This window comes from Leguminivora glycinivorella, chromosome 6 (genome assembly GCF_023078275.1).
Source record: "Leguminivora glycinivorella isolate SPB_JAAS2020 chromosome 6, LegGlyc_1.1, whole genome shotgun sequence".
NCBI classification, from domain to species: Eukaryota; Metazoa; Arthropoda; class Insecta; order Lepidoptera; family Tortricidae; genus Leguminivora; species Leguminivora glycinivorella.
This window is the reverse complement of record NC_062976.1, coordinates 9,744,521-9,772,095: the sequence shown is the minus strand read 5'-3', so window position 1 is coordinate 9,772,095 and position 27,575 is coordinate 9,744,521. Positions and strand designations below refer to the sequence as shown.

Here is a 27,575-nt window from a genome sequence, read left to right as displayed (position 1 = left end):
AAAAGCAAGGTTTATTTATATAGGATTTACATACTTCATACTAAGAATCGTAACCTCGATTTTTTAGCACCACCTATTAAATACTATCATACCTAACTGATGATTTTTTTTTGTCAAAATGTGTATTGGCGTGATGTCATGATTTTGAAATAAAGAAATAATGTAATTTGTTCTTACAAAACATAAGAACACGCAAAAATATTTGGGGAAAATATGATTTTGGCCACTTCCAGGCTGCGAACAGCGCCTAGTTTTAAGCCTAAAAGGCCCATATATTTCAAGGGGTACGCTTTTTTGTATGGGCTTTATCAGTTCAGTATTAAATCGTTCTTGCTAAAAGAGACGCTATTTACCACAATTCACATACGCATAACCCACTAGTATTAGAATTTATATTCAAACCATACCAGACATCGCGTTAACACTTCCATTTTCCTTATTCATATCGCTCTTTCCGCTCCAGATCCCCAACGGCTGGGGCTACAACCCGTGGTCGCAGACCGGGCACAAGAAGCGGCCGCAGCCCGACAACGCCGAGTTCGACATCAACCAGACCGCCGAGTCCTGCCTCTCCGTCCTGAACAACGTGTACAACGACGGCATCGCGTGGCACGACGTCGCCTGCTACCACGAGAAGCCCGTCGTCTGCGAGGACTCCGAGGAACTCCTCAACTACGTCGCCAGCACCAACCCGGGGCTCCGTCTGTGATCAACCGCCGTCTAATTTAGTTATTTAAATCTCTGTTACCGTAATCACTCTGTGATCACACTATAACATGTTTAGAGGCAATTTTAATTCTACTTAAACCCAATGTTTTCAAATGTAGCATTACTGTGAGCCATGCCAACTAATATTTAGTTATTTAAATCTCTGTTACCGTAATCACTCTGTGTGATCACATGTTTAGGGGCAATTTTAATTCTACTTAAACCCAATGTTTTCAAATGTAGCAATTTTGTGAGCTACTGTAGCCATGCCAACTAATATTTAGTTATTTAAATCGGAACCTGTTACCGTAATCACTAATGTTACTGTGATCGCACTGTAACATATTTAGGGGCAATTCTACTTACAACCTGTTTTGAAATATAGCATTAACTGTGATCCAAACCACTGTAGCCCTGTTAAGCTTTTCATAGAATTCATAGGATGATTAAAGGCCCTTTTACATTGACCAAATTTCCATACCAGGTGACATCGAAATCCCAGCACCACTGCCTGTTTTACATCGTACAATATTTTGTACAGTAAATTTAATTTAAGTATCAAATAAGTTGAATTTAGTGTATCACCTTAGGGACGAATTTTTATTTGTATATAAAATAAAATTAAGAAGATCATTAACTTGTTTTATTTCTTTGTCGTTTTACATTTCTAATCTTAACAAAAAAACTTTTATTATGTCGTACTGTTAGGTTTATATTTCCAGTGAGATTACTTGTACTTTTTATGAAAAATAAAAAAAAACATCGCCTTTGTATAACAAAAAATAAATAAAAAAAATTAGGAAGCATATACATATTATTATGTCAACTTAAACTATATTATGTGACACATGCTCACAAAAAAAACTTTCTTAACAAAAATATAAACTTTTCATTAGTAACAATATTTACTAAATCTTAACTATAACGTTCTAAACAAAAACATGCTATACCTAAGTATAATTAACTCCTCATACATATTCTTAAATTTTTAACATCATTTATAAACGTTGCTTTCAATCACATATAATAATTATAATCTATATCAATACTGTCAGAAAACCTCCAAACAAGTATTCTCTCCATTTAAGATAAGGAAAAAATATCTATGAAGTAACTTACGAAAATAACATGCTTAAAGTACCTACACAATGTAAACCTGCTTCTTTGCTATGCAAAAAATATAAGTCCAGCTTTAAATTGCACTTAAATGTAGTAACGTGGTATGTAATATAATATTATACACGTACGTACTTATAAGTACGCCATGAAAAAAAAACATGAAATGTAGCTGAGTGTATAATAAATCATAGCCCTGCAAACATAAAAACTAACGCGACAGCAGTGCCAGCACATTTCAAGTATTAAGTAAGGAATTAGGTATTTACTTCCAAATATGTTGTCAAATAAATTATTTCTATTACGCACAACGCAAGATAAGTTTTTCCATAATAATTATACAAAAAAGCAACACCTAACTCGCAAGGAGGCGGACGTGTCTTAACCTTAATTATTAAATAACATCTGATACTTATGCCTACCTATGGAAGCAGTTTACAAGACAGTTGTAGGCGCTTGAGTGGCAAGCTCGAGGTATAGCGCCTGCCGTAATCGTCTAAGCAAATTCTTCGATATCATCCAAAATCGGGCGTTGATAGCTACACGTATTAGGACGTCGCGAGGTCGCCCGTCCGACAGACTTTTTATCCTTATACTTTTCACACATCCTCAAATCGTGGCACTTGTTAAGTATAATGTTTAAAACGTTATACTGTATGCCATTGACTTTGATGTACATCTTGGAGTACTCTTCAATTTCGTCTGCCGTGAGATGGTGATCGTGATGGTTGGTGAGGACGGTGCTGCATTCGTCGGTGATGGAGTGTTCGGGGGTTTGGAGTCGCGGGGCGTCCCTGGCGATGGCCTCGTACTGCTCGAGACTGATGGTGGCGGGAGTCAGGGTCGGTAGTTCTCGCGGCATGGCCGGCTTGAGATTGCATGCGTGGTGTTTACGCCGGCTCGAGTAAAACGTGGAAATATCTGATGGATAAAAAACTAGAAGTGATTAATCTATAGGTTCTATTTACATCTAGAAGTAATAATTTATGTCAAGTTCTCGTTTCGCTTTTTAATTAATTACAACATATTATGTATATGATGAGTTATGCTGACATAGATACATTGTATAATTTTTCGTAATTTACGGGGTGACTAGAATACAATAACTTTCACTGTGGATCTAACCAATCTAACCATAGTGAAAGTTATTGTATTTTATTCTAAATTATTGCAGTTGGTTAAATACATAAAGAACATGTCGAGAAGTTTTATTTTATTTATTCATTCAGTTTTATTGAAGCTTTTACCCTGAAACTACTTTTTTAACGGCACTTAGGTACACGGGTTTTTAAGGCTCAAGCAGAGATTTTAATTTTTATCGTTAGTTAAAAAAAACGACAACTACTCGAGAACTACATCATATTGTATTATGGTATACGTAAAAGTGTTTTGAAATGCGTATAGAAAAGCGATATTGTCGTTTTTCTGTCCGATGAACGCGACCATTATTGCGGCCCGCCTGCCTCACCCCCGCCCAAACGGTCCTGTCACTGACAAATGACAGTGTGATGTGACAGACTGACAGTTCAGTCGACAGCTGACAGTTGAACACTTGGAGTTAGTTTCATCGTAATATTCGTAATGCCGTCAATAATAAACAGAAATAAATTTTATGCAAGCAAGAGTTTATAGCAAGTAGGTAAGTTACATTAAAATTGTTATAATCACAGTGGGTAGTCGAAAGTACGACGTTGCCAGGCAAATGTTATTATTTCAATACTATACATGTAAATATTGCAAATATTAGTGTTATTTCTATTTAAGTACTTGCATTACTTAAAAGGAAACATACCTAATGTAACGGGTTGCAAGTATTGCAACAATATTTTGTTCTGTTCAAGTGTATGTCGGTCCATAATTTGAAAAATATTAGACAGGTGAAAGATACACCTACTATCGTAGTCACTGAAGGTTTTGGGTACTAATATTTTTTTTACCTTTAGTAGGAGAGTGAAAATGTGTTAAAAAATTATAATACAGGAGTTTTGTTCCCTGGTTTCTTAAAAAGTATTGTGTGATAAGTGGCCTGGATTGCCAACTGCCCACGAATTTTATAGATATAAACCAAATAAATAAATAGATATTGGGGGAGATTTTACACAGATCAACTTAGCCAAGCCACACTTTGTTTGATGCTAAGTTGATCTATGTAAGATGTGTAAAATAAAATATTTTTCATTACACCCGCTCTTTAAATGTGCTGCGTGCAGCAGGCGTAGCATGAGTTATAGAAAAATCGTTCTCCCAAGGGAATAATGAAACTTCTTGTACCATACTTAACTTTTTTACATCTATTTACATATTTTTTACATTGCGAGTGTGATGAAAAACATTGTGTGTAACTCGGGGAGTATGAATATTACTAACTCGAGTCTTTAAATCGCTTCGGCAAGCAGTCGTGGTCTAATTTACTCTCGTTAGTAATATTCAACTTTCTCCCCTTGTTGCACAATGTACTATTATACCATGCACGAAATAAAGTATCAGATAATTATAAGAAAAGGCAGAAAAAAACATTGACAATACCTATTTATTTTTAAACCCAATTTCTATCTAATAAGTTGAAGACACAGATCAATACAACAAGATGGCCCTTACAGGGCGACTCGCGGTCACCAAGCATACGACAAATCAGGTTTATAAAAGTTTGAACGCGTGCGAGACCGATCAGTAGCGCCCAAGTATACGACCCGCTAACAGTGTCCGTGTCCGCTCGGGAAAAAATCTTAAATAATCAATTTTGGTTGCAAACAATGGTCTCTTACAGCATAAAGTGGTGTGGCAAGTCTTCTAACACTTCTACATGTAAAAAAGATGGAACAACATTCCACAGTTAAGTCAAATTAATTATTTTGTTGAATATTGTTTATTGTCCGCGGAGTTCATTTATACTGGTCAATATTGTTGTGCTGAGCGGCGCCGAGGCGCGTCCATCCCTCTTTACCGGGTTAACAATGTGATATGCTATTCCTTTCACGTAAACGACTAGGCATGGGGCCATGTTAGTTTATGTCTGTTGCGGGAACTTCGTACTGCCGTTCGTACCATGTGCTACCATTTTATGAAATATAAAAGAAAGCAGATTTGTAATAGTGAATAATTATCTAGAATCTGTAGAGTCTGTAGTGGTATTTAGTTCATTGATTAGTTTAGAATATTTAGTTGGTTATTTAACTTAGTAAACGTAAGTAAAAATGCACAGTTTAGTTATTAGTTACTAGAATGATTTTTATTGAGATGCTATCACAATTATCATCCTCCTTGCGTTATCCCGGCATCGGCATTCACCACGGCTTATGGGAGCCTGGGGTCCGCTTTGGAAACTACTACCAAGATTTGGCGTAGGCACTAGTTTTATGAAAGCGACTGCCATCTGACCTTCCAACCCGAAGGGTAACTAGGCCTTATTATAATTTAATTATAATATTATAATTTGTTGCAAAACAAATTCACCACAGTACTGGTACCGGTACCATTGTCTATAATAGACATGTCCCATTCCCATCCCTACTGCTAATCATAAAGGCGCGCCATTATTTGAAACGACCAATGGCAGCACCGTGCGCGCCCGCCTCACCCCGCAAGGATTGGTGATTTGCGTCTCGAACAATATCGCTTGCATTTGGCTTCTAGTGGGGTGTTCTGTGGTTGAAGAGAAATAGAGATAGAGCAAATGAGTTGACCGTGACATCAGTCAACACAATTTCATATTTGTTCCATGTTAGCAGATAGTTCAAATATGTTTGGACAGTTGTTAAAAAAAAGCTGATTTGACTAGAAGGAAAGTAGCCTACCCTATTGGTGGTCTCTAAGACCTCTCTGACCCACAAACATCCAAATTGGGCATATATGGCCAAAATGATTCACCCAATACACAGTTAGTATATGGGTGATTCTAAGTTAAGAGGTAATACGTTGTATGGAGAGACGGCGCGAACTTTTTTGTTGTTTTTTACCTATTTGTTTATTTGTATTAGTTAAAACTGCCAATTTGAAGTGTTTACAAAGAGGACCAGTCAATTTATTTGTTTTATCGTGTTTTATCAGCGACCAGGGGAAATACTCAGTCCAGGGGAGATACTGTTGCACAGGGGAGGATACTTTGTGACCAGGGAAGAGACAGTTGTATGAAAAATTTAGTTTTATTTTTTAAGAAATAACTCTATTTATTGTTTTTATTATAATTATTGATTATTTATACTCAAACTTTACATTTCATAATATTTTTACAGCAAGAAAAGTGATAATTCCTTAATGAGTTGACTTATTTTTCACTTCTCCATATTATCCATTAAAACAAAAATAATTTTAATGTACAATCAATAGGCAACAAGTAAACAAAAGCCTATCCTTTTAATATCAGTATTAAACCTTTTTATTAAACAGCTTCACGAAAATTTCATATGAAGTTGAATGTGAATGTGTCCTCTTTTTAGGGTTCCGTAGTCAACTAGGAACCCTTATAGTTTCGCCATGTCTGTCTGTCCGTCCGTCCGTCCGTCCGTCCGTCCGTCCGTCCGTCCGTCCGTCCGCGGATAATCTCAGTAACCGTAAGCACTAGAAAGCTGAAATTTGGTACCAATATGTATATCAATCACGCCAACAAAGTGCAAAAATAAAAAATGGAAAAAACTGTTTTATTAGGGTACCCCCCCCCCTACACGTAAAGTGGGGGCTGATATTTTTTTTCATTCCAACCCCAACGTGTGATATATTGTTGGATAGGTATTTAAAAATGAATAAGGGTTTACTAAGATCGTTTTTTGATAATATTAATATTTTCGGAAATAATCGCTCCCAAAGGAAAAAAAAGTGCGTCCCCCCCCCTCTAACTTTTGAACCATATGTTTAAAAAATATGAAAAAAATCACAAAAGTAGAACTTTATAAAGACTTTCTAGGAAAATTGTTTTGAACTTGATAGGTTCAGTAGTTTTTGAGAAAAATACGAAAAACTACGGAACCCTACACTGAGCGTGGCCCGACACGCTCTTGGCCGGTTTTTTTCTTAATAGTTGCGTTTTTCTGGAAAGAAAACCTTCTATCGTAAAGCTAGAATAAAAATAGGTACAACGCTAAACAAAGGTTAAGAGAAAACGGAAATAAAAATAATCAAAACTAGTACAAAAGTATCTCCCCTGGCTTTTTTGATACGCCAGGGGAGATACATTTTCGATGAAAATCAAAAATAGCTGTAAAAGTGTTTCTCATACGCAATTCATAAATAAACGTAACAATATATTCAACATTTACAGTGGATATTGTTATATATATTAGTATTTAAACAAATGATTGTGAAATAAAAGTGACCAGAGGAAAGACTGCATTCACTCAACATTTCTGTACCCAGCGATTGCCGTGGCCGAAATAATCAACAAAACGGATGCATAGTTGCCTTACGCGCCTCTTGACGGTAACTTCACATAACACCCTGTGTATTAGACGACAGAACCTCCACAGATTAACAAATTAAACCGACTTTTGAACGAAAACTAAAAAGCCAGGGGACGAGACACGAAACACGTAGGACAAAGTTTGGAGTTCATAATGGTTGTTAAATACAGTAATATAAGAAATTCCACTCATAAAATACTGTTCCTTAGTTATTTATGTTTGTAAAATTAAGGCTATTAAAATAATAAGTGAATTTTAACAAAGTCATAATTACTTGTTGACAAATAAATTCGGTTGGGGGACAGGCCAGGGGAGACATTTTTCCTACATTAGAGCTGATTGTGACTAATTTACATGAATTTCTGTAATAATTTTGAGTGCCCAGGTAGAAAACATTTAGTTTTATAAAATAAATAATATGAGAAATAATAATATGAGATAAACCTAGAAAAAGATACCAGGATACAGGCCATATCAGTTGTTTTTTCAACTGCCTGCCTAAATTATATAAATAAATAAATAATAATAATAAATATGTTATTATGAAGTATTATCCTGAAAAAATATATTTTTTTGTCAGTGCCGTCGAAAGTACCTCTTAACTTAGAATCACCCATATCAACTTAATACTCAGAATAATTTTATTTACGTATCACATTGTTTCTGTTTTAGCCAATAATGAGCAAACCTGAGAACAGAGAAGAATATTTAGCCAAAAAGAGGGAGCAAGCTAAATTATGGTACCAAAATATTAAAAAAGACCCAGAATTGTATGCAGAATATCAGAGGAGAAACAGACTAAAATATGAAAAGAGGCTAGCGTGTAAGAGTGAAATGACACCTACTCAGAAAAGTGTTCAAAGGAAAAAATGGAGGGAAGAATCAAAAAGAAGATATCAACAAAGGAAAGACAAACAGAGACAGTCTATGGCAGAAAATAGACCACCCGAAGGTGATGTTGATGCTGTTCATTTAATAGAAACAGTATTAATAGCGACTCCTGAGAATATAGAAGAACTTATCACCATAAAGGCGGAAAGTGAGGATGTAAACTACACTGAAGACGTTTTAACAATAAATATGAAACTTGAGGATTTAGGCATTGAAAGCTTTAACGACAATCCCGAATTAAATTTGGATGATATTGAAAATTGCCAGCATCCAATGCAAAGGATGTCTCCCCTAAGTAAACATGTAGAAGAAGAAAACAGTGAAGCAGATTTTTCCACATTAACGGAAAGTGAGGAGCTAAATATTAATAGCAATACAGAATTGAATGAAAGGACCAAGACGCAAGAAACTAACACCTCTATAAAAGAATTGTCAACTGGTATGCAAACAATTCAAAGAAAAAACATAGGAAAAGAAAGACAGCAAAGATATCAACCAAAGAAAAACAAAAAAGTGAAACATAAACCTCAAACCAGGGAAGAACTATTAGCCAAAAAGAGGGAACGCGAGCGACTAAGGTACCACTATATTAAAAACAACCCGGCACTATATACAGAATTCAAAAAGAAGCAAATTTTAAAATATGAAAACAGAAAAGCTAACAAAAAAATTCTCCACATAAGTGAGATGACAACTATTCAGAAAAGAAATCAAAGAAAGAAATGGAGGGAAGTGTCAAAGAGAAGATATCAAAAAATTAAAGAGAAAAAAGCAAGAGAGAAACAGTCAGGGGCTGAAAATAGTCTACCAGAAGATGCCAGTTACCCCGTTCAGTTGTTAACTATTAGAAAAACAAAAGCTGGAAATAATGAAAAGAATAAAGTACTTCCTATAAGTAAAATGCCAATTTCTCAACAAAGTAAGCAAAGGAAGAAATTTCGAGAGGAAAGAAAGCAAAAAGATCAAATAATGGAAAACAAACCACCAGAACCAGATATTTACCCCGTTCATTTAATAGAAACCGTATTGGTACCTAACATTGAGAATATCGAAGAAGTTTTCACTGCAAAGGCGCAAAGTGACGATGTAGGTGTTAATTTGGAACTAAATGATGATTTCCAAAAATTACATGAAAATATTACAATGCAAAAAGAACACATTCCTAATGTAGAAATGACATCTCGTAAACAAAAACATCTAATGGTGCCAATAAGAGAAGAAATAAGAGATAGTCTTGACACATATACATATTCTAAAGAAAAACCTAAACATAAGAACAATGAAGAAGTTGTTGCCATAAAAATAGAAAGTGTTCACTTAAACTATGAAAACATTAATGACAATCCGGAATTAAAATTGGATGATATTGGAAATTGTCAGCTTCCAATGCAAAGGGCGTCTCCCTCAAGTGAACACGAAGGCGAAGAAAACAGTATAGAAGACTTTTCCACAAAATCAGAAAGTGAGGAGCTAAATTACAATACAACACTGAATTTTTTTAACTATGAAAGAAACGAAACGCAAGAGAATAATACCCCGATAATAGAATCGTTGACGAGTAAGCAAACAATTCAAAGAAGAAACCTAGGAGAAGAAGGGAACAGTGCATATCAACCAAAGAAAGATAAAAAGGAGAAACGTAAACCTCAGAGCCGGGAAGAACAATTAGCTAAAAAGAGGGAACGCGAGAGACTAAGGTACCACAGTATCAAAAACAATCCGGAACTATATACAGAACTTAAAAAGAAGCAAAGTTTAAAATATGAAAACAGAAAAGCAACCAAAAAAATTCTCAACATAAGTGAGATGACACCTACTCAGAAAAGAAATCAAAGAAAGAAATGGAGGGAAGTGTCAAAGAGAAGATATCAAAAAATTAAAGAGAAAAAAGGAAGAGAGAACAATGAAGAAGTTGTTGCCATGAAAGAAAGTATTGAATTAAACTATGAAAACATTAATGACAATCCAGAATTAAAATTGGATGGTATTGGAAATTGTCAGCTTCCAATTCAAAGGGCTTCCTCAAGTGAACACGAAGGAGAAGAAACCAGTATAGAAGACTTTTCCATAAAATCGGAAAGTGAGGAGCTAAATTACAATACAATACTGAATTTTAACTATGAAAGAAACGAAACGCAAGAGACTAATACCCCGATAATAGAATCGTTGACGAGTAAGCAAACAATTCAAAGAAGAAACCTAGGAGAAGAACGGAACAGTGCATATCAACCAAAGAAAGATAAAAAGGAGAAACGTAAACCTCAGAGCCGGGAAGAACAATTAGCTAAAAAGAGGGAACGCGAGAGACTAAGATACCACAGTATCAAAAACAATCCGGAACTATATACAAAACTTAAAAAGAAGCAAAGTTTAAAATATGAAAACAGAAAAGCGACCAAAAAAATTCTCAACATAAGTGAGATGACACCTACTCAGAAAAGAAATCAAAGAAAGAAATGGAGAGAAGAGTCGAAGAGAAGATATCAAAAAATTAAAGAGAAAAAAGAAAGAGAGAAACAATCAGGGGCTGAAAACAGTCCGCCAGAAGATGGCAGTGACCCCGTCCAGTTATTAGTTATTAGGAAAACTAAAGCAGTAAATGTGATCTTATGAGGATTTGTGAGCACCATTGTTCACCGTTTGTTCAGTGTCATCACATCAAGAACTTTTGTACTGTTGTTTAGTAAAATGTCCCATTTTTGTCGGTTACCATTAAGGCGAGATTTACTTGTATCTTTATATGAATAAACTGACAAAGTGGCTTTATAGCAATCGACAAAGTGGGACGTTTTCCCATGCACACTGACATATTATTATAATTAAGAGACTATAAAAATCAAACATTTGTTGTGGTTTTTTTGTCAATAATATGAAGGTGGTTGACCAGATATTGATCTGCCTGTTTTTATTAGTTTAAGTTATTTATTGGTGCCAATTTTATTTAAGAATACACATAATCTAATAATTTTATGACTCCATTGATCTTACTTTCAATGTAGACTGCTGGGTTCTTCTGCAAATGCACGGGCCACAGCTCCATCAGGTCAATAAAGTTAACCACGCCTTGGCTAAGAGTGTCCACATACAAGTCGCCAAGCACCTGTATTAAAAAAAAAGGTGAGGTGTTTTTATAGCAAAATTGTGGCGATTGAGCTTACTGCCCAAGACAAGACCTATTGGCAAACATACAGGGTGATCCAAACCTTGACGTCAAGATTTTTTGTTAAATTTCCCGCATCATGGGCTATCAGAATATACCCCCATGTATATTAGCCGGTTTTCTGTACTTTTCGAGTTACGAATTTTTGATTTTTTTCCCTTAAAAAAAAATCATTTAAAAAAAGAACTGTTGAGTTTTTTTGCTAGTTTCTTTTTGCATAATCATCACTACAAACGAAGTATTTACTGAAAAAAAACCAGCGTCGTCACTTTGATGCAAGTTGGAATAAAATACCAATTTCAAAGTTGTACGTTCAAAGTTTTATCACTTTTTTTTTGCTAAAAGCAGAAGGCGAAAATCATTCGGGTAGATGGTATTTTGTTATTTAAGTACAAAATGTAAGTTTGATACATTTTGAAAGTAAAAGTTAGTATTTTTTTATCCAACTTGTATCAAAGTGAGGACGTTGATTTTTTTTTTCCAGTAAATACGCCGTTCGTAGTGATGGTTTTACAAATGGTTTTTTTTTTAAATAAATTAATTACTTCCTCAAGAATTTCTTACGGAAGAGAATTTCAAAAAAAATTGTAACTCGAAAAGTACAAAAAATCGGCCAATATACATGGGGTATATTCTGATAGCCAATGACGTTTTTTTGACGTCGAGGTTTGGACCAACCTGTATAGGTCATGCGTGATTGGTTCCAATCCAATATATTTTTGATGGCTCAACAATAAGACTTATCGAAATATTTTCCGTGTTTATAATAATGCCTAAGGTGGCATATGCGTCCACTGAAGCCATAAATATGTATTACCAATGGACACATATAGCACTCTAGTAATTTAGCAATGTAAAACATGGAAAATGTTTCAATTAGTTGAAATTATCTTCCAGTCAAAATTGACCGCTGTGAGTACAACATGTAATTATATTTTGGTTATTTAAGACGCAATTCTCCGTTCAAATACAAACATTCTCCTGGCTTTTGACTATTTCCTGGTTTTTGAAGCTAGAGAAATAATTTAAGATTATTATTATTTTTTTGATATTCTTATTTTTAAAGGCGCTAGAGTCCATCAAAATTATCCAAAAACGGCCAAACTGATTATGCCGCAAAAAAAAAGTGATGTTCACTGAATTTCATACATAACAATTAGCCAAAAAAGAAATGGTCCGACACAGATTATTTCATTGTTATTCAGATACTGAAATTTCGTTCCCATTAGTTAAGTTTTGGAGGAGAAAAAAGTCGAGAGTGGTACCTCAGTTTTAAAGATTTTTTATGCAATATGCTTTACCCGAGTTGTCCATAAAACACAATTTTTTTTCTGTAAATCTAGTCAGTACCACAAGACAGTATATTTAACTAAATTCCCAAATTGAAAGGGAAAAATCCTTTTAATTTTAGCATTTCACTCTTGTTGCCTCTTAAAAAGTGATAATAATTTATGAACGCTCAATCTGTTATTTTTTCATCATTGTTCTTAGTAGAATGTCTGTTCTTGTTTTTATTTAACTTTCAACTGTACATTGCATAATTTTTATGTATGTGTCTGTAATACAATAGACTCAAGAATGATATGAGCTTTTATTTATATTTATTTTCTTTACAGGTATTTGGTACTCACAACATCATTTCCCTTTGTTGATAACAGGGCTATGGGCACAAAATAAATAGCTCTGGCCAGATTGATGATTTCATGGCCCTTTTCAATGGACCCATGGTTCCAAGTGGTAGCAATGACATCTTCTATCTCACATTCATCTGAGAGTGCCTGAAAATATTCATATAATATAATGTATAGCACATTGAGAGAGATTGTTACTTGAGAAATCCACCCATAATAAGCAGAACAGTGTCACAGTTGTCAGTTTTCTAGGAAATAAATAATTTTGTATTCTAGATATCTATAAGTCAAAAATGCTAGCAGTAGACTATTTTATTTAAGTACCATTCAGATTATGAATCAGCTAAGTTAATATAAGGCTTCTGTACCTCCTTACCTTATCAATTGGTACCACTCCATGAATACTGGCTTCAAAAACTTTTGTAGGTAATTTCTTAAATTCCCGAGGTAAATCCACATAGATCATGCTTTCATCTGGTCGTACATAGTACCCACAGTCAACCAACCAGATTAGGACTTGAGACTCCATGTGCACAACACCACGGGTCCATTTACCCTGGTTCCATACAGCAACATACTAGAATCAAAATAAAACTAACAAATCTTTCTATTTACTGACAAATTGAATTTCTTTGGATACACATGCATTATTTTCATACAGAAGGTATCCAAATTAGTATCAATTAAGAGGTTTTCAAGAACATTACTAAAGGTAAGATTATTGGAAAAGTCATAGCTTCTGAATCTTCTGATGAATAAAATTAAGCTATTTAGGTATTTCAAACTTAACTAACTTTCATCCCAGGTATTACCTGTGTATTTACTAACAAGAAATCGAACAAGTTATAAACACTGTTGTGGGTAGACTTTAACAGTAACACAACAAATACAATAAAATTAGGACGCTTGTCCTAGAGACTACTCACTTTTCCGTGGTTCACATCCGACCACTGTTTTTTCAAATAGGTGTTCTGCAGATCACACCGATCCTCATCGGAAAGTTGTCGATCACTCTCATCACCCTTTTCTTTCAAGAAAAACGAAAATGGGTTTTTCATATGCGTAACCGTAACTTCCATTGCGATTAATTTTCTAAAGATGTACTTGCATTACTTGAAATTATGATTCAATCCGTAATTCGCCAACAAATCACAAACCAAACACACAAGCTTTATTGTGTCCTGTGTTTCGCGCACTCGAGCTTTGATTTCAACTTTTCATACGTTAGCAGATTTGCACTATGGCGGTAAATAGTTTGACAGTTTGACTTGGACACAATGCTTTCAAAGGTTTCAAAACCGTGAACAAAGTTAAGTACAACAGCGTCATCTATGTAAGATGTATTGTAATAAGTCTACGAGTATTTTTAGAAATCATAACAAAGTAACTATTCGAAGAAGTTCAACTAGAAGCTGCTAGATGGCGCAAATTGACGTTATTTTATTAAATAATTCAATAAGTGGTAATTAGAGAACTTTATTTTCATTAAATAGAATGTTAATAATGACATTGTTTTACTAGCACACTAGATAGCTATTTTTAACTAGCCGCAATGATCACATATCACATCCAAATGAGGCGTATTTTTATATGTAGCTTCACCGTTATCTTGTAGATGGCGCTGTTTACTGATAAAGTAGTGTAAAAAGAGTCTGTTTACTAACAAAATTATCTCTATTCCTTCTAATGTAAAACTAACCTAACCACAAAAAGTCCATAAAAAAAAACCTAACCACAAAATTAAAATTTTGAAAAAGCCCCCGACTGCGACATAGTAGACCGATTTTCATGAAACATAGCTAAGAACACTTCCGACTAACGCCGTGGCTTGCGTGGGCGACGGTCGCGCGATGGTCGCGCGACGGCGATGCGACGCATACGAAATAAAACCTTATCGATATGGAAGTATGAGACGCAACGGCCCACGCAAGACACGGCGTAACTCAGCTTTCAGACAAAAAAACTAAATCTAAATCGGTTCATCCGTTCGGGAGCTACGATGCCACCGACAGACACACAAACAGACAGACAGACAGACAGACAGACAGACAGACAGACGGACAGACAGACAGACACGTCAAACTTATAACACCCCTTCGTTTTTGCGTCGGGGGTTAAAAAAATAGCGATCACCATGTAGATTACAGTCTGTTATTGTCCCTAATTATTTCTTTTTTTAAAGACCCGCGAGTTGCCCGCGTGCTCGTTCTGGTGTACAGGCGTACATAGGCTACGGGGACCACTTATCACCAGGCTGGTGGTACGTTTTTTGTCAACGATGTAGTAATGTCAAAGTACTTAATAGATATATTAGATATGCAGTTTCAGCTCTTACATATGTAAAATAAACACCTAAAGCACAGAATACATATTATGTAGTACACTAAAGTAACACTTTGTTACAGTTTAGAGTAGATTTGATTTAAGTAAGAAAAACTGTAGTAGGTATGTACATATCTTCAAGATGCCCAAGGCTCGAGAGAATAAATAGTAAGGTGCATTAGGGTAATTTCGAAAGGGGAATCTTGATATGATGGAAATAATGGTGATTTTATGCGACTTTCGAAATTAGACGACTTTCGATATTACCCTAATGCACCTTACCTAACATGTTACTATTGTAATTCTTCAGTTTTCTTTTTAATAACCTGGAATATATATGTATAAAAAAATAATTCAAACGCAAGAAATCGGAACAGCGCAGACGAGGTAGGTTTAGAATGTAGGTACATAGATATATTATGTACCTATAGGTATATTATGTTGTTAAAGGCAGGAACGACGACCTCGGTCGGCCGGCGCGGCGGCCGGGTAGGCAGGGTCGGGAGGGTCACGCAGAGGTGACAGGCTCGCGAGTGAGATACGGGCTGATGTCAGCGGCAGCGCTCCCGACGGCGGCGACGCACGGAATGCACGCGCGGGGCGCGGGCGGCGGCCGCTGTCGGCGCGCCGTGCTGCCGCCTGCCAGTCCGCCGCGCGCCTCCGACTCGAGTGCCGTCCCCGCGACATCCACTACGCCCGCTGCAGGTACGTACCACACGTGACTCTACCGCGCGGCTATTTCGGCGCGATCCTGTTGCTTAGCGACCAGAAATAGCCGATGTGCGACGTCGTCGGCGTCTATCCCGACGGCCTCGCACGGCGCGATGACCCGCGTTGTTTGTTTCCCGAGAATCCCTAAATACGCCGGTCATCGCTTCTGCGGGTTTATCAGTGTTACATATTTATTACTTGCCGGCGGTCGGTGCGGTGAGGTCAGCCGCGCGCGCGGCGTTATGGGCCTTATCGCGTGGGCCGTAGGGTCGCGCGCGCCGGCGGCCGGCGACAGACGCGCGGCGACGCCCGCCGCCCGGCCTCGAGCTGGTCTCTCTTTGCTTTGCTCTTGCGTCGTTTCCTACAACTGCGTACCTATAGCACATGAAATACCTACCCTTATCTTATGGCCTACGGGTACGGTCAGCTAAGGCGCAACACTCGCACCAAAACAATGAGATCAGTAGAAAAGCGTCAGCCGAATTTTTCTCGGCTACTGCAGGCAATTGTTACATGATTCAGTTGGTGATAAATAACTTACCTGCCCATACCTACGTACCAGTTACTTTAAGTACCTAACTCTTGTGTTAGCTTCTCTACAATACGTACCTACTTGAAGCAATAACTGACGCAGAATTTGCAAGCAATTCAATGAAGTAAATAACCTAGGCACTAGGCATCTATCGGATCGCGTTACGTAACCGTGCAATTGATAATAGCATATGCCCATGTTTATTATGTTTACCGATTGGCACATATCTTCAAATGTTTTCACAGTTATTAATACTTGTTAAGGACGTAACTACCATTTTTTAGGGTTCCGTAGTCAACTAGGAACCCTTATAGTTTCGCCATGTCTGTCTGTCCGTCCGTCCGTCCGACCAACAACAAATGGCGAACAATCATCTGACCACAGCCCTGACACTTAAGCGACGATTGATTATATATACCCATTACGTTAGATTTGATTAGACATAATTATAGGTATTGTATTACTGATCTAGATGTCATACCTTGTCATGGCAGGTCGAGTCGGGTCGCTTGTCGAATCTGCCGCTGCTGCTGTCTTTTGGCCCTCCCCTTTACAAAGAGTACTTATTTTGAAGAGATATAAGTAGGTAATTACCTACCTACGTTTGTTTTTACTTAGTGTGTCTGCGACTCTGCGTTATTGCTGCAATCTTATCTAAACAGATTTTTAGACATTCGTAATATACTTCTTAGCGCGTTTTCACATTATCCGATCCGATATCGGATGTCGGAAGGATTTCAAAGGCAAAAATCCAAGATGGCGGCTTAAATGCATGAGATATCGGTCCCACATCCGATATCGGATCGGATAATGTGAAAACGCACTTATCACTACTCACTACATAGTATAAAACAAAGTCGCTTTCTCTGTCCCTATGTCCTTATGTCCCTATGTCCCTTTGTATGCTTAAATCTTTGAAACTACGCAAGGGATTTTGATGCGGTTTTTTTTAATAGATAGAGTGATTCAAGAGGAAGGTTTATATGTATAATAACATCCATTAAATAGTGGAGAAGTACTGTTATTTTTGAGGTTTCTAATGTGATGTCGTAAATAATTACATGCGGGTAGATTATATTTATTTGTCTACCCCGAACATTTATATAAATTAATATCGGGTAGTTTTGTGTTGTTTACATCTCCGGTGACATTTTGCTGGGACGTCAGTCTTCCGCGACCACGGCCAGTGCAACCTGGCCGAAACGTTGGGAAAAAAGGTAAAAGTGTTGTTTACATCTCCGGTGACATTTTGCTGGGACGTCAGTCTTCCGCGACCACGGCCAGTGCAACCTGGCCGAAACGTTGGGAAAAAGGTAAAAATAATGTTAATTAATCGCATTCGACCTGTATGTGACTTTAAATATGTGTACAAAGCGCGAGAACTTAGTGTTATCTTGATAAGGGATAGGGATAGCGATAGGGATAGCGATAGGGAAAAAAGGTAAAAATAATGTTAATTAATCGCATTCGACCTGTATGTGACTTTAAATATGTGTACAAAGCGCGAGAACTTAGTGTTATCTTGATATAAGGGATAGGGATAGCGATAGGGATAGCGATAGGGATAGCGATAGGGATAGCGATAGGGATAGCGATAGCGATAGGGATAGAGATAGGGATACGGATACGGATAAGGATACGGATAATATGGGTATCGTTAAGAGGGATACGAATAATCGGTCGGCGGTCTCTTACAATCAAAGTGCTCTAAGACGATCGTTGTTTGCTTGCTTGAAGATTACGTTTGCGATAAGTATAAGCAAAATGTAAAAAATTGTAAGGGATAAAAGAAAAAAAGTACTTTTTACCCACCGATCATATAGTGTCGAAATACGGGCTATGTGGATGTTTATAAAGGTTTCCCCAGCGTATATAGAATTACCTACGCTGTGGTCGATGTGTAATATTTCTACAATCATTGCAAGCAAAAGTATTATGTGCAATCGAAATAATCGCAGATAAATATACCAGAGAAACCTAAGGATCCAAATGAAAATCTTAATGAATACTTTTATTACGCGGGCGAAGCCGCGGGTAAAAGCTAGTTATGTATAAAAACCAACCTCCATCCGCGTCATGCACTTGCCTATATGAAACATTCGTAAGTTTTGTGCCTGGTGACGAAGGATCTGGTACAGCGCGTCCTCTTCGAAAGCAGAGTATTTTACGCGCCTCGTAACCTCGTACGCTAATCTAATCCTTAAGATAGGGGTATAGCTTCTATAACCCGGTGAAATATTTCCAGCCTCTTATTATACCCTAGACGCACCGCTTAAAATGATTCCGGCCTCGCACCATTCAAGTTCTTGCCAAAGTCACACTTACGTCGGGATGGTAAGGGATATAACCGTGCGGGCCCGCGGCGTCGGAGCTTGCTGTGTTATCATATTGCTCAATACGGATGAGACGAACTGTTAGGCTAACCAGTGAGATGTTGGCCTCAAGATCTTTATCAACTATGCGTAATCAGAGGATAGCAGTTTACACAGGATCCACTGAGCTTTCGACTCGCGTCGTTTGGAATAACACCCGTGGCCGAGGGCCCGATGAGAGTGAAAGTCGGGGGTGGGTGGGTCGGCTGCCTCCCCGCAGGAGTGCTCGGGACTTCCAACCAGGATTTGCTAAATCTGCTGCTTTATTCGACGTCGAAGAAAAATCGGATGTTCTTATAGATAACACGCTTATGGACTCGTATTCGGGAACAGAAATTCAGTGCCAGTTCAACATTTTTGTTTAATCCTCGTGCTCGGACACGTGTTAGTACCAAACGTGAGCACCAACGCACGCACGATGCATTCCCATGGGCATTCCCAAGTCGACAATTCCATAATTTAATTAGAAGTTTTTGAAATTGGAATCCTTGAATTTTAATATCTCTTTGTCAAAGGGTCGGCAAAAGACATGACCTCTGTAACTATAATAGATGGAGTTGCAGGCGTCCTAGGGTAGGTACAGGCGGGACCGGGACGTACGCTAATTTGTCACCGATTAATAAAAATTCACGGCTTCCTGTCATCTCACAGGAGTTATTAGTTATGTCCGCGTGGCATTGGTATTGTGATCAAAACCGGGTCAAGTTCGGGGCTGACTCGCGAGTTGCGAACCAAGACTTCCGCGTCACGTGGTTTTGTTTTTACATCATTGCCATTCATGATTTAACTCTTACCAATCATCCACTCTAATTCAATAGCGATCAATAAAATGTTTGCGGGCGTGTATGTAATTACTAATTAATCTACGTATATCGCGTCATATATTTTTAATGTTTTCAATGCAATGTTTTTAAATGTTTTTATTTAAAATTCTTAAAGGCGTGATAAAGTGTCCGAACCTTTTAGACTTAATTACCTTTAGTCATAGGGCTTACGGAAAAAAACTGCATTTTATGCAGAAAGCAAGCCACTTTGCACAGTGATACTAGGGACCAATACAAACGTTTTCATCCGAGGAAACACGATTTTCATCCACTAGAATTCAAGATGGCGGACATTTTCCAAAATGGCGGCCGCATATTTTTAAAAATTTATAGAATCGTAACGGCTGCACCGATTTTGATGGTTGGAGTGTCTATCGCATCGTATTAAAACGTTCATTGATATAAAAAAATAAAGTCATAAAAAAAATTAAGATGGCGGCCGAATAATAAGAAAAATATGAAAATTTCAAACTTCTTTTTTCATTCTCGTGCAATTTTCCAATAAACTTTCTATAATATGGCCACATTTTTATGTATTTAAATTAAACCTGATAATATTATCTACATAATAAAATAAAAATCATGAAAATCCGTTGAGTAGTTTTTGAACTATACTCATTTGAAATGGAGCGCGCGGATTTGAAAGCCGTTTTCGCACGTGATGTAAACAATTTTGGAATCATAACGGCTGTACCGATTTTAATGGTTGGGGTAGCTATCAGTTTGTATTAAAACATTTATTTATATAAAAATTAAAATAATTTAAAAAATAAAGATGGCGGCCGAATATTAAAAAAAATATGAAATTTTCAATTTTTTTTTATTCTCACGAAATTTACAAATAGTTTTTCTACCATATATGGTCACATTTTTATTTATTTAAATAAAATCTGATATTAACATCTGGAAAATAAAACAAAAAACATTAAAATCCGTTGAGTAGTTTTTGAACTATACGCATTGAAAATGAAGCGCGCGGGTTTGAAAGACGTCTTTGCACTTGATATGTGATGCATCGTATCGTTTGGTACCGCTATACACGCAAGATTGATTATTTATTTTGGTCACAACTTACTATATTACTATTCAGAATCAATGTTTTTAGTATTTATATACATTATTAGTTTTTTATTCCTAGTTTAGGTATATTTAGACAACCTCCGTAAACTTGACCATCACATAATTTTTATTTTAATACGTAAAAGAACTTAAATGCACATAACATAACATTTGTATTAATAGCAATTGTCCTTTCCGAGGACTCCAGAGATAATTTTCGACAACTTCTGTAGGGGGCTACGAAAACATATATTAATACAAAACATATTTTTTGCTTCTCGTCTAGGTTAAACTGAAAGATAAAAGAGATACAAAATAATATCAAACAAGGAAATAATGATAACATAATAATTTATAATATCATTTTTGCAAAATACTTTTTATTTTGGCAGATCCCTTTGCAAATATAACATTATTAATACATTGCATTATTTGAATTGCGCCGCGCAGGGTAGACCCACAACACGTACAGCGTATTGTTTCGCAGCCTTTTTCACAACCGCAATTGTCCAAGTATACATATTCATACCATATCTCCCTGTTTTCAGACCACTGCTGTGCAGTACCCAACTATCATTGTACGTCTTCCAATCCCAGGATGATGGCATAGACACAGAAGTAATATCCAGAACTGCGATGTTTCTATCAAAGCTGGTATAACTTCAGTGTGTGTGCAAACAATGTTTTAGAATATGATTTTTTTCCTTTTGTATTGAAAAAAGAAGTGGTATCAGACGTAAAAGCGTAAAAACCACCAATAGCAGTAGTACCTTATACTCCGGTAGGTTATTCTCATTTGAAGTCTTAAGAAAGTATACTAGATAAGAATTGGAAATTTCCCAATATAATTAGCTCCATAGATCACATGCTTAAATGCCAAATTGGGACCGTTCTTAACACATATTTTACTGAGCAAGCATGGACTCAGGCCTGTTTACCGGTATGGTTTATCGGCTGAGGCACTCGTAAAGTGTCGTTTTGCCGTCATTCCTGCCTCCATTTACATCACGTCCGATCTCGCACGTAACGCCCTGAAAGCCTCCACGGCTACAAACTGCGAGATAAACTCAACAAAGGGCATGGGACACTCTAGCATCCGTTACCACCCTGAACTCACTCGAGGTCTCACATGAGGCAAAGACCTTTCGAGGCTCTAAGCTAGGTCCAAACCCGAATCTGGCCACTGACTTTACGTCTATCCTTCACCCGAAGACTCCAGTGGTTTTTATTTAAATACCAAGACATCTGTATCGGAAGATGTGATGATACGCGTGAGTCCCTGTTCCGCCATATCTTTTGCGCGAGGTACAATGAGGCTATCAGCTTCTTCCGGTTACGTTCCTATGGTTTACCCTAAAATAGCAGAGCAAATGTTCTCTGAGGAAGTAAATTGTTTAGAAAAAAATAATCACCACACTTATAACATCAACAGGCTACAGTTTCTGGAAAAAGTCTTGTTGGTTGTCATACTGAACAGTGTCTTCCTGGAGGAATAATGGCCAAGCTTGAAAACTTGATCCGCAGACTCAACATTTATTGGTTAACTTGGTGCGCAAGGAACTGTTTCCAACCAAAATTAATAACCAGCATCCCACCAACATCGCCAGCACTACAAAAACATACGCTCCTTGTCGCAGAAAACAAGTTATTTTATACATAGATATTTCTGAAGCCCCCTACAGAAGTTGTCGAAAATTATCTCTGGAGTCCTCGGAAAGGACAATTGCTATTAATACAAATGTTATGTTATGTGCATTTAAGTTCTTTTACGTATTAAAATAAAAATTATGTGATGGTCAAGTTTACGGGGGTTGTCTAAATATACCTAAACTAGGAATAAAAAACTAATTATGTATATAAATACTAAAAAAATTGATTCTGAATAGTAATATAGTAAGTTGTGACCAAAAAAAAAAAATCAGTCTTGCGTGTATAGCGATACCAAACGATACGATGCATCACATATCAAGTGCAAAGACGTCTTTCAAACCCGCGCGCTTCATTTTCAATGCGTATAGTTCAAAAACTACTGAACGGATTTTAATGTTTTTTGTTTTATTTTCCAGATGTTAATATCAGATTTTATTTAAATAAATAAAAATGTGACCATATGGCAGAAAAACTATTTGTAAATTTAGTGAGAATAAAAAAAAATTGAAAATTTCATATTTTTTTTATTATTCGGCCGCCATCTTTATTTTTTAAATGATTTTAATTTTTATATAAATAAATGTTTTAATACAAACTGGTAGCTACCCCAACCATTAAAATCGGTGCAGCCGTTATGATTCCAAAATTGTTTACATCACGTGCGAAAACGTCTTTCAAATCCGCGCGCTCCATTTCAAATGAGTATAGTTCAAAAACTACTCAACGGATTTTCATGATTTTTATTTTATTATGTAGATAATATTATCAGGTTTAATTTAAATAGATAAAAATGTGGCAATATCATAGAAAATTTATTGGAAAATTGCACGAGAATGAAAAAAAAAGTCTGAAATTTTCATATTTTTCTTATTATTCGGCCGCCATCTTAATTTTTTTATTATTTTATATTTTTATATTAATGAACGCTTCAATACGATGCGATAGACACCCCAACCATCAAAATCGGTGCAGCCGTTACGATTCTATATTTTTTTTTTAAATATGCGGCCGCCATTTTGGAAAATGTCCGCCATCTTGAATTCTAGTGGATGAAAATCGTGTTTCCTCGGATGAAAACCTTTGTATTGGTCCCTAGTATCACTGTGCAAAGTGGCTTGCTTTCTGCATAAAGTGCAGCTTTTGCCCATAATTTCGCCGTAAGCCCTATGACTACTTCAGTTGTCCGCGACACCCCCTACGTCCTAGATCTCTATTTCATATTAGTTTTGCTCGTAAAAATTACTCAAAGCACACTTTTTTCAGACGAGTCCCTAGTTATTATAATAAGTATCTATTTGACATTGATCCTTTTAACACTTCTTTGTGTAGTTTGAAAGTTTTACTCAAGCGAAAAGTGTTTTAGATTTAGACTTAACACTAGTATTACAAATAAAAAACCTAAGTGTACATTTTTGTTCGGTTTAATATGAGTAACTAATATTTACCTCCTCTAACTAAATTAATTATAATTGTATCCAATCGTAGTAAAGAAAATGTATTTAGTCTAATGACTGTAAAACTTCTTAAGTATTAGCTACTGTTCATGATTTCTTTTGCTTACCTATTAGCTTACATACCTAATTTTGTTAGTATGTTAACAATCTTTATATTCAGTAATGAACCTCCAGGTCTTTTTTTATCCAAATTACTTAGTACCTACATTGTAGTACACCAACTCATTTGTTTATGTGACTGTTTGTGTTCTAAATAAATTAAAAAAAAAAAAAATATTAACATACTAGACTGAGTGTGTTGGTTAGGTGATATTTTTTATTTAACCGCAAATTTAAAGAACACACCAATACTGCTATAATTTGTTATTTCTGAATATCATTTTACTCATATCGTATATAGGTGCGACGTACGTTTCTATATTACATACCTACCTACATACATATTATGTGTTTTCCTGTACCTAACATGCCCGTCCCGTGCGTTATGTAGTAGCATTCCACATCGGATCCGTGAAATACATTGTTTCTTAAACCAAAAGTACCTGGGCGACCGAGCTTCGCTCGGTGTTCTATTTTATTATACTTCTTGTGTTTTTTACATGACAGACTTACCACTTCCAAACAAATTTGTATGAAAAAATCAACAGTAAATCACTTAAATAAACAAATAATTGATACACTATAGTTGTATAGGTACTTTATTTTACTTTAAACATAATTATCTGACAGTTTACACAATCAACATAACGCATAATAGCACTTCTGTTTGAAGTATTGAGTTTTAAAATAAATAATACTGAGATAACGGAAGAAGCTTAAAATTCGTAATAAAAATTAAAACACTTAATGAATACGTAAGTTTTATCACCCGAGAATCATAAGACATAGAGTATATTGAATAGTATCAGGGGCGGCTCATTTCGCGATCCTTTCACCGCGCTACAAGTACATGCCGGCGGCCGCAAGTTCGCGGCCCATTCAGTGGCGACGACTTTCGCGCGGCGCAATAGAATTCAATGTCGTCTGCACGCGTGCGGTCCGTTTGTTAATGTAGGTAATAATTTAGAATGGCGGCGTTTTGTGAACTTCAAAGGAGTGAGCCTTTTGTACTTGTCCTATTATATATTCTGTGATAGTATGGTATAGAGTTATCAGTCAAGATTTTCGAATGAAGCGCCATCTATTATTAAGTTACGACAACTTTTCATGTGACTTTCCATGCCTAAAGGATTTAAGAACATAAAGTACGAGTATAAAGCATGTGGACCTCCTAGTGAGTATTATATTCTTTGATGTGGACCCTCTTAAACGTGGAACGCCACATATTTATGGCAAGATTTCTAAATGGGTCCTTCATCTACCAGTCACATTAATTAATAAATATTTGAACGCTAACTTATTTGCCAATAAAACAGGACATTAACAAAATTTACAATTTAATACATGTAATTGGCCATAGAATGCCGTTCGCTAGTTTGCGGGTGGTACAGCGACATCTAGCGAAAATTTTGGACATCAAAAAATACTTATACATTTTACGATAACAATCATTACCCAGTTTGCGGGGGTAACAGTGACATCTAGCGAACAACTTGCACTACGGCATAAAATTGTTTTTCACGCCCTCTATCGTTAATTTTCCTAAACATATACAAAGTACATCGGATTTACTATTTCCTTTGACTGAAAACACCGTGTCATAAGATTCATAAGTTAGTCAATGTTTGTTGTTTCGTATCCTTGACCTGTGTCGCCATCTAGTTTTATCATAAATAGTACTTACATCGAGCGAAAGAATTCTGTCTTAACAACTCAACTACTCCACACGAGATGGCGCGCGTTTTGCCACGAAAGCTCAAATAGAGATGGCGGTATGTGCCTATTATTTCCGGATAATTGTGTGTGTGTGGATTGAGTGAGCACCTTCCGAAAATAAAAAAAAATATGCTGATCATTTAGTAAAAGTTCTAAAACAATTGTAAAACGAATCTCTGAATTTGTAAAAAGATAAATCAAAAGATACAGCCATTAACATGTGCTCACTCAGTTCTCACAAACTACCAACGAAAACAGTGAATATATTCATTTAACATATAATATTTATATACTAACATTTAGTAAAAAATAGGCCAACCTACCTCTATAAATATTAGATCACCTAGTGACGTATTAAATTTTTTACAAATAGTTTCTTATGCTCACTCAATCCACACACTTTTGAAAAGCCGAATTTTGATGAAAAACATAAGATTTAGACCGCTATTATATGTGTATAGTTTAGTAAAAGTGAAATGGGAATTTGTAAAATACAAAACGAACCACTAACGTGTCAGGTTTTTTTATAATAAATTTTTGTAAGTGCTCACTCAGTCCACACGTTTTGAGAAAGTTAAAAATGTAAATATCTTACGATTTGTAGCACCTAAGACACTCGAAAGTACTTCAACATTTAGTAAAAATTTTTACTAAATATCCACCATCTAATATTTTATATTCGTTGTCTGGTTTTAAAGATATTCAGACATAACTTTTCTCATACAAATGTATCAAGTAGGGTGACCACACTATGTCGGCTCCTGATTTTCCCCACCTTCCCATTGTCATATTGAGATTGGGGAGTTTCGTTCAATTTTGATAATAGTTCACCGGATTTGTAAGTGGGAGCGAGAAAAGAATAACTATTTCTCGCTCCCACTTACAAATCCGGTACGCTCATCTGTTAGCGCGATTAGATTACCAGGTTCTGGTTTCTTACTAGTGAAGTATTATATTCTTTGTTTCTTACCAATTATCATTCATGTCCTTTTTAATGCATGCATGTCGATATGGTTATTATCCTGACGTCGATAAAAATTACACAATACACATCATCACTAGGCCAAGAACATAACCTAAAAACAGTTTGCAGATGGATAATTAATATGGTATTAGTTTAATATTATCAAAATTGAACGAACGAAACTCCTCAATCTCAATATGACAATGGGAAGGTGGGGAAAATCAGGAGCCGACATAGTGTAGTCACCCTACTTGATACATTTGTATGAGAAAAGTTATGTCTGAATATCTTTAAAACCAGACAACGAATATAAAATATTAGATGGTGGATATTTAGTAAAAATTTTTACTAAATGTTGAAGTACTTTCGAGTGTCTTAGGTGCTACAAATCGTAAGATATTTACATTTTTAACTTTCTCAAAACGTGTGGACTGAGTGAGCACTTACAAAAATTTATTATAAAAAAACCTGACACGTTAGTGGTTCGTTTTGTATTTTACAAATTCCCATTTCACTTTTACTAAACTATACACATATAATAGCGGTCTAAATCTTATGTTTTTCATCAAAATTCGGCTTTTCAAAAGTGTGTGGATTGAGTGAGCATAAGAAACTATTTGTAAAAAATTTAATACGTCACTAGGTGATCTAATATTTATAGAGGTAGGTTGGCCTATTTTTTACTAAATGTTAGTATATAAATATTATATGTTAAATGAATATATTCACTGTTTTCGTTGGTAGTTTGTGAGAACTGAGTGAGCACATGTTAATGGCTGTATCTTTTGATTTATCTTTTTACAAATTCAGAGATTCGTTTTACAATTGTTTTAGAACTTTTACTAAATGATCAGCATATTTTTTTTTATTTTCGGAAGGTGCTCACTCAATCCACACACACACGGATAATTCTAGAATGTAATAGCACATCTGTTTGAAGTATTGAGTTTTAAAATAGTACTGAGATAATACA

At 36.1% G+C, this 27,575-nt stretch overlaps 4 protein-coding genes across 7 annotated transcripts in view; 3 read left to right on the top strand and 1 right to left on the bottom strand.

Moving 5' to 3' along the window:
- Positions 1–1,339, top strand: part of LOC125226852 — a 35,649-nt gene extending 34,310 nt beyond the window's left edge. Inside the window, exon 5 of the mRNA XM_048130986.1 lies at positions 464–1,339. Coding sequence (XP_047986943.1) covers positions 464–709 — 246 coding nt within the window. The 3' untranslated portion in view covers positions 710–1,339. The remainder of the gene's footprint in view (positions 1–463) is intronic.
- Positions 1,330–14,660, bottom strand: LOC125226850. Of its 3 annotated transcripts, XM_048130984.1 has the most exons (6): positions 14,564–14,660; positions 13,826–14,137; positions 13,276–13,476; positions 12,900–13,046; positions 11,097–11,208; positions 1,330–2,745 (listed from the first exon to the last, which is right to left on the bottom strand). In XM_048130984.1, the coding sequence occupies exons 2-6, from the start codon at positions 13,976–13,978 to the stop codon at positions 2,321–2,323; spliced, it is 1,038 nt and encodes a 345-aa protein (XP_047986941.1). In that variant the 5' UTR covers positions 13,979–14,137; positions 14,564–14,660; the 3' UTR covers positions 1,330–2,320. The 3 variants fall into 3 exon arrangements, with proteins under 3 accessions (XP_047986941.1, XP_047986940.1, XP_047986942.1); XM_048130983.1 differs by having other exon boundaries at positions 13,826–14,638; XM_048130985.1 differs by lacking the exon at positions 14,564–14,660 and having other exon boundaries at positions 13,276–13,493; positions 13,826–13,955.
- LOC125226849 (myb-like protein X) lies at positions 3,369–12,850 on the top strand. Of its 2 annotated transcripts, none has more exons than XM_048130981.1 (2): positions 3,369–3,463; positions 7,890–12,850. In XM_048130981.1, the coding sequence occupies exon 2, from the start codon at positions 7,896–7,898 to the stop codon at positions 10,719–10,721; it is 2,826 nt and encodes a 941-aa protein (XP_047986938.1). In that variant the 5' UTR covers positions 3,369–3,463; positions 7,890–7,895; the 3' UTR covers positions 10,722–12,850. The 2 variants fall into 2 exon arrangements, with proteins under 2 accessions (XP_047986938.1, XP_047986939.1); XM_048130982.1 differs by having other exon boundaries at positions 3,390–3,459; positions 7,890–10,953.
- Positions 14,661–15,816: 1,156 nt separating the features above from the next.
- Positions 15,817–27,575, top strand: part of LOC125226897 (zinc finger protein 729-like) — a 43,567-nt gene continuing 31,808 nt past the window's right edge. Inside the window, exon 1 of the mRNA XM_048131066.1 lies at positions 15,817–15,926. The gene's annotated coding sequence lies outside the window, so the exon portion shown is untranslated. The remainder of the gene's footprint in view (positions 15,927–27,575) is intronic.

Excerpts from the sequence above, each read along its gene's own strand:
- LOC125226849 (XM_048130981.1), top strand. The coding sequence starts at position 7,896 with ATGAGCAAACCTGAGAACAGAGAAGAATATTTAGCCAAAAAGAGGGAG.
- LOC125226850 (XM_048130984.1), bottom strand. The coding sequence starts at position 13,978 with ATGGAAGTTACGGTTACGCATATGAAAAACCCATTTTCGTTTTTCTTG. Across the intron at positions 13,477-13,825 it reads CGGATGTGAACCACGGAAAA|TATGTTGCTGTATGGAACCA; the intron begins GTGAGTAGTCTC and ends TTTTGATTCTAG. Across the intron at positions 13,047-13,275 it reads GAGTGGTACCAATTGATAAG|GCACTCTCAGATGAATGTGA; the intron begins GTAAGGAGGTAC and ends GAATATTTTCAG.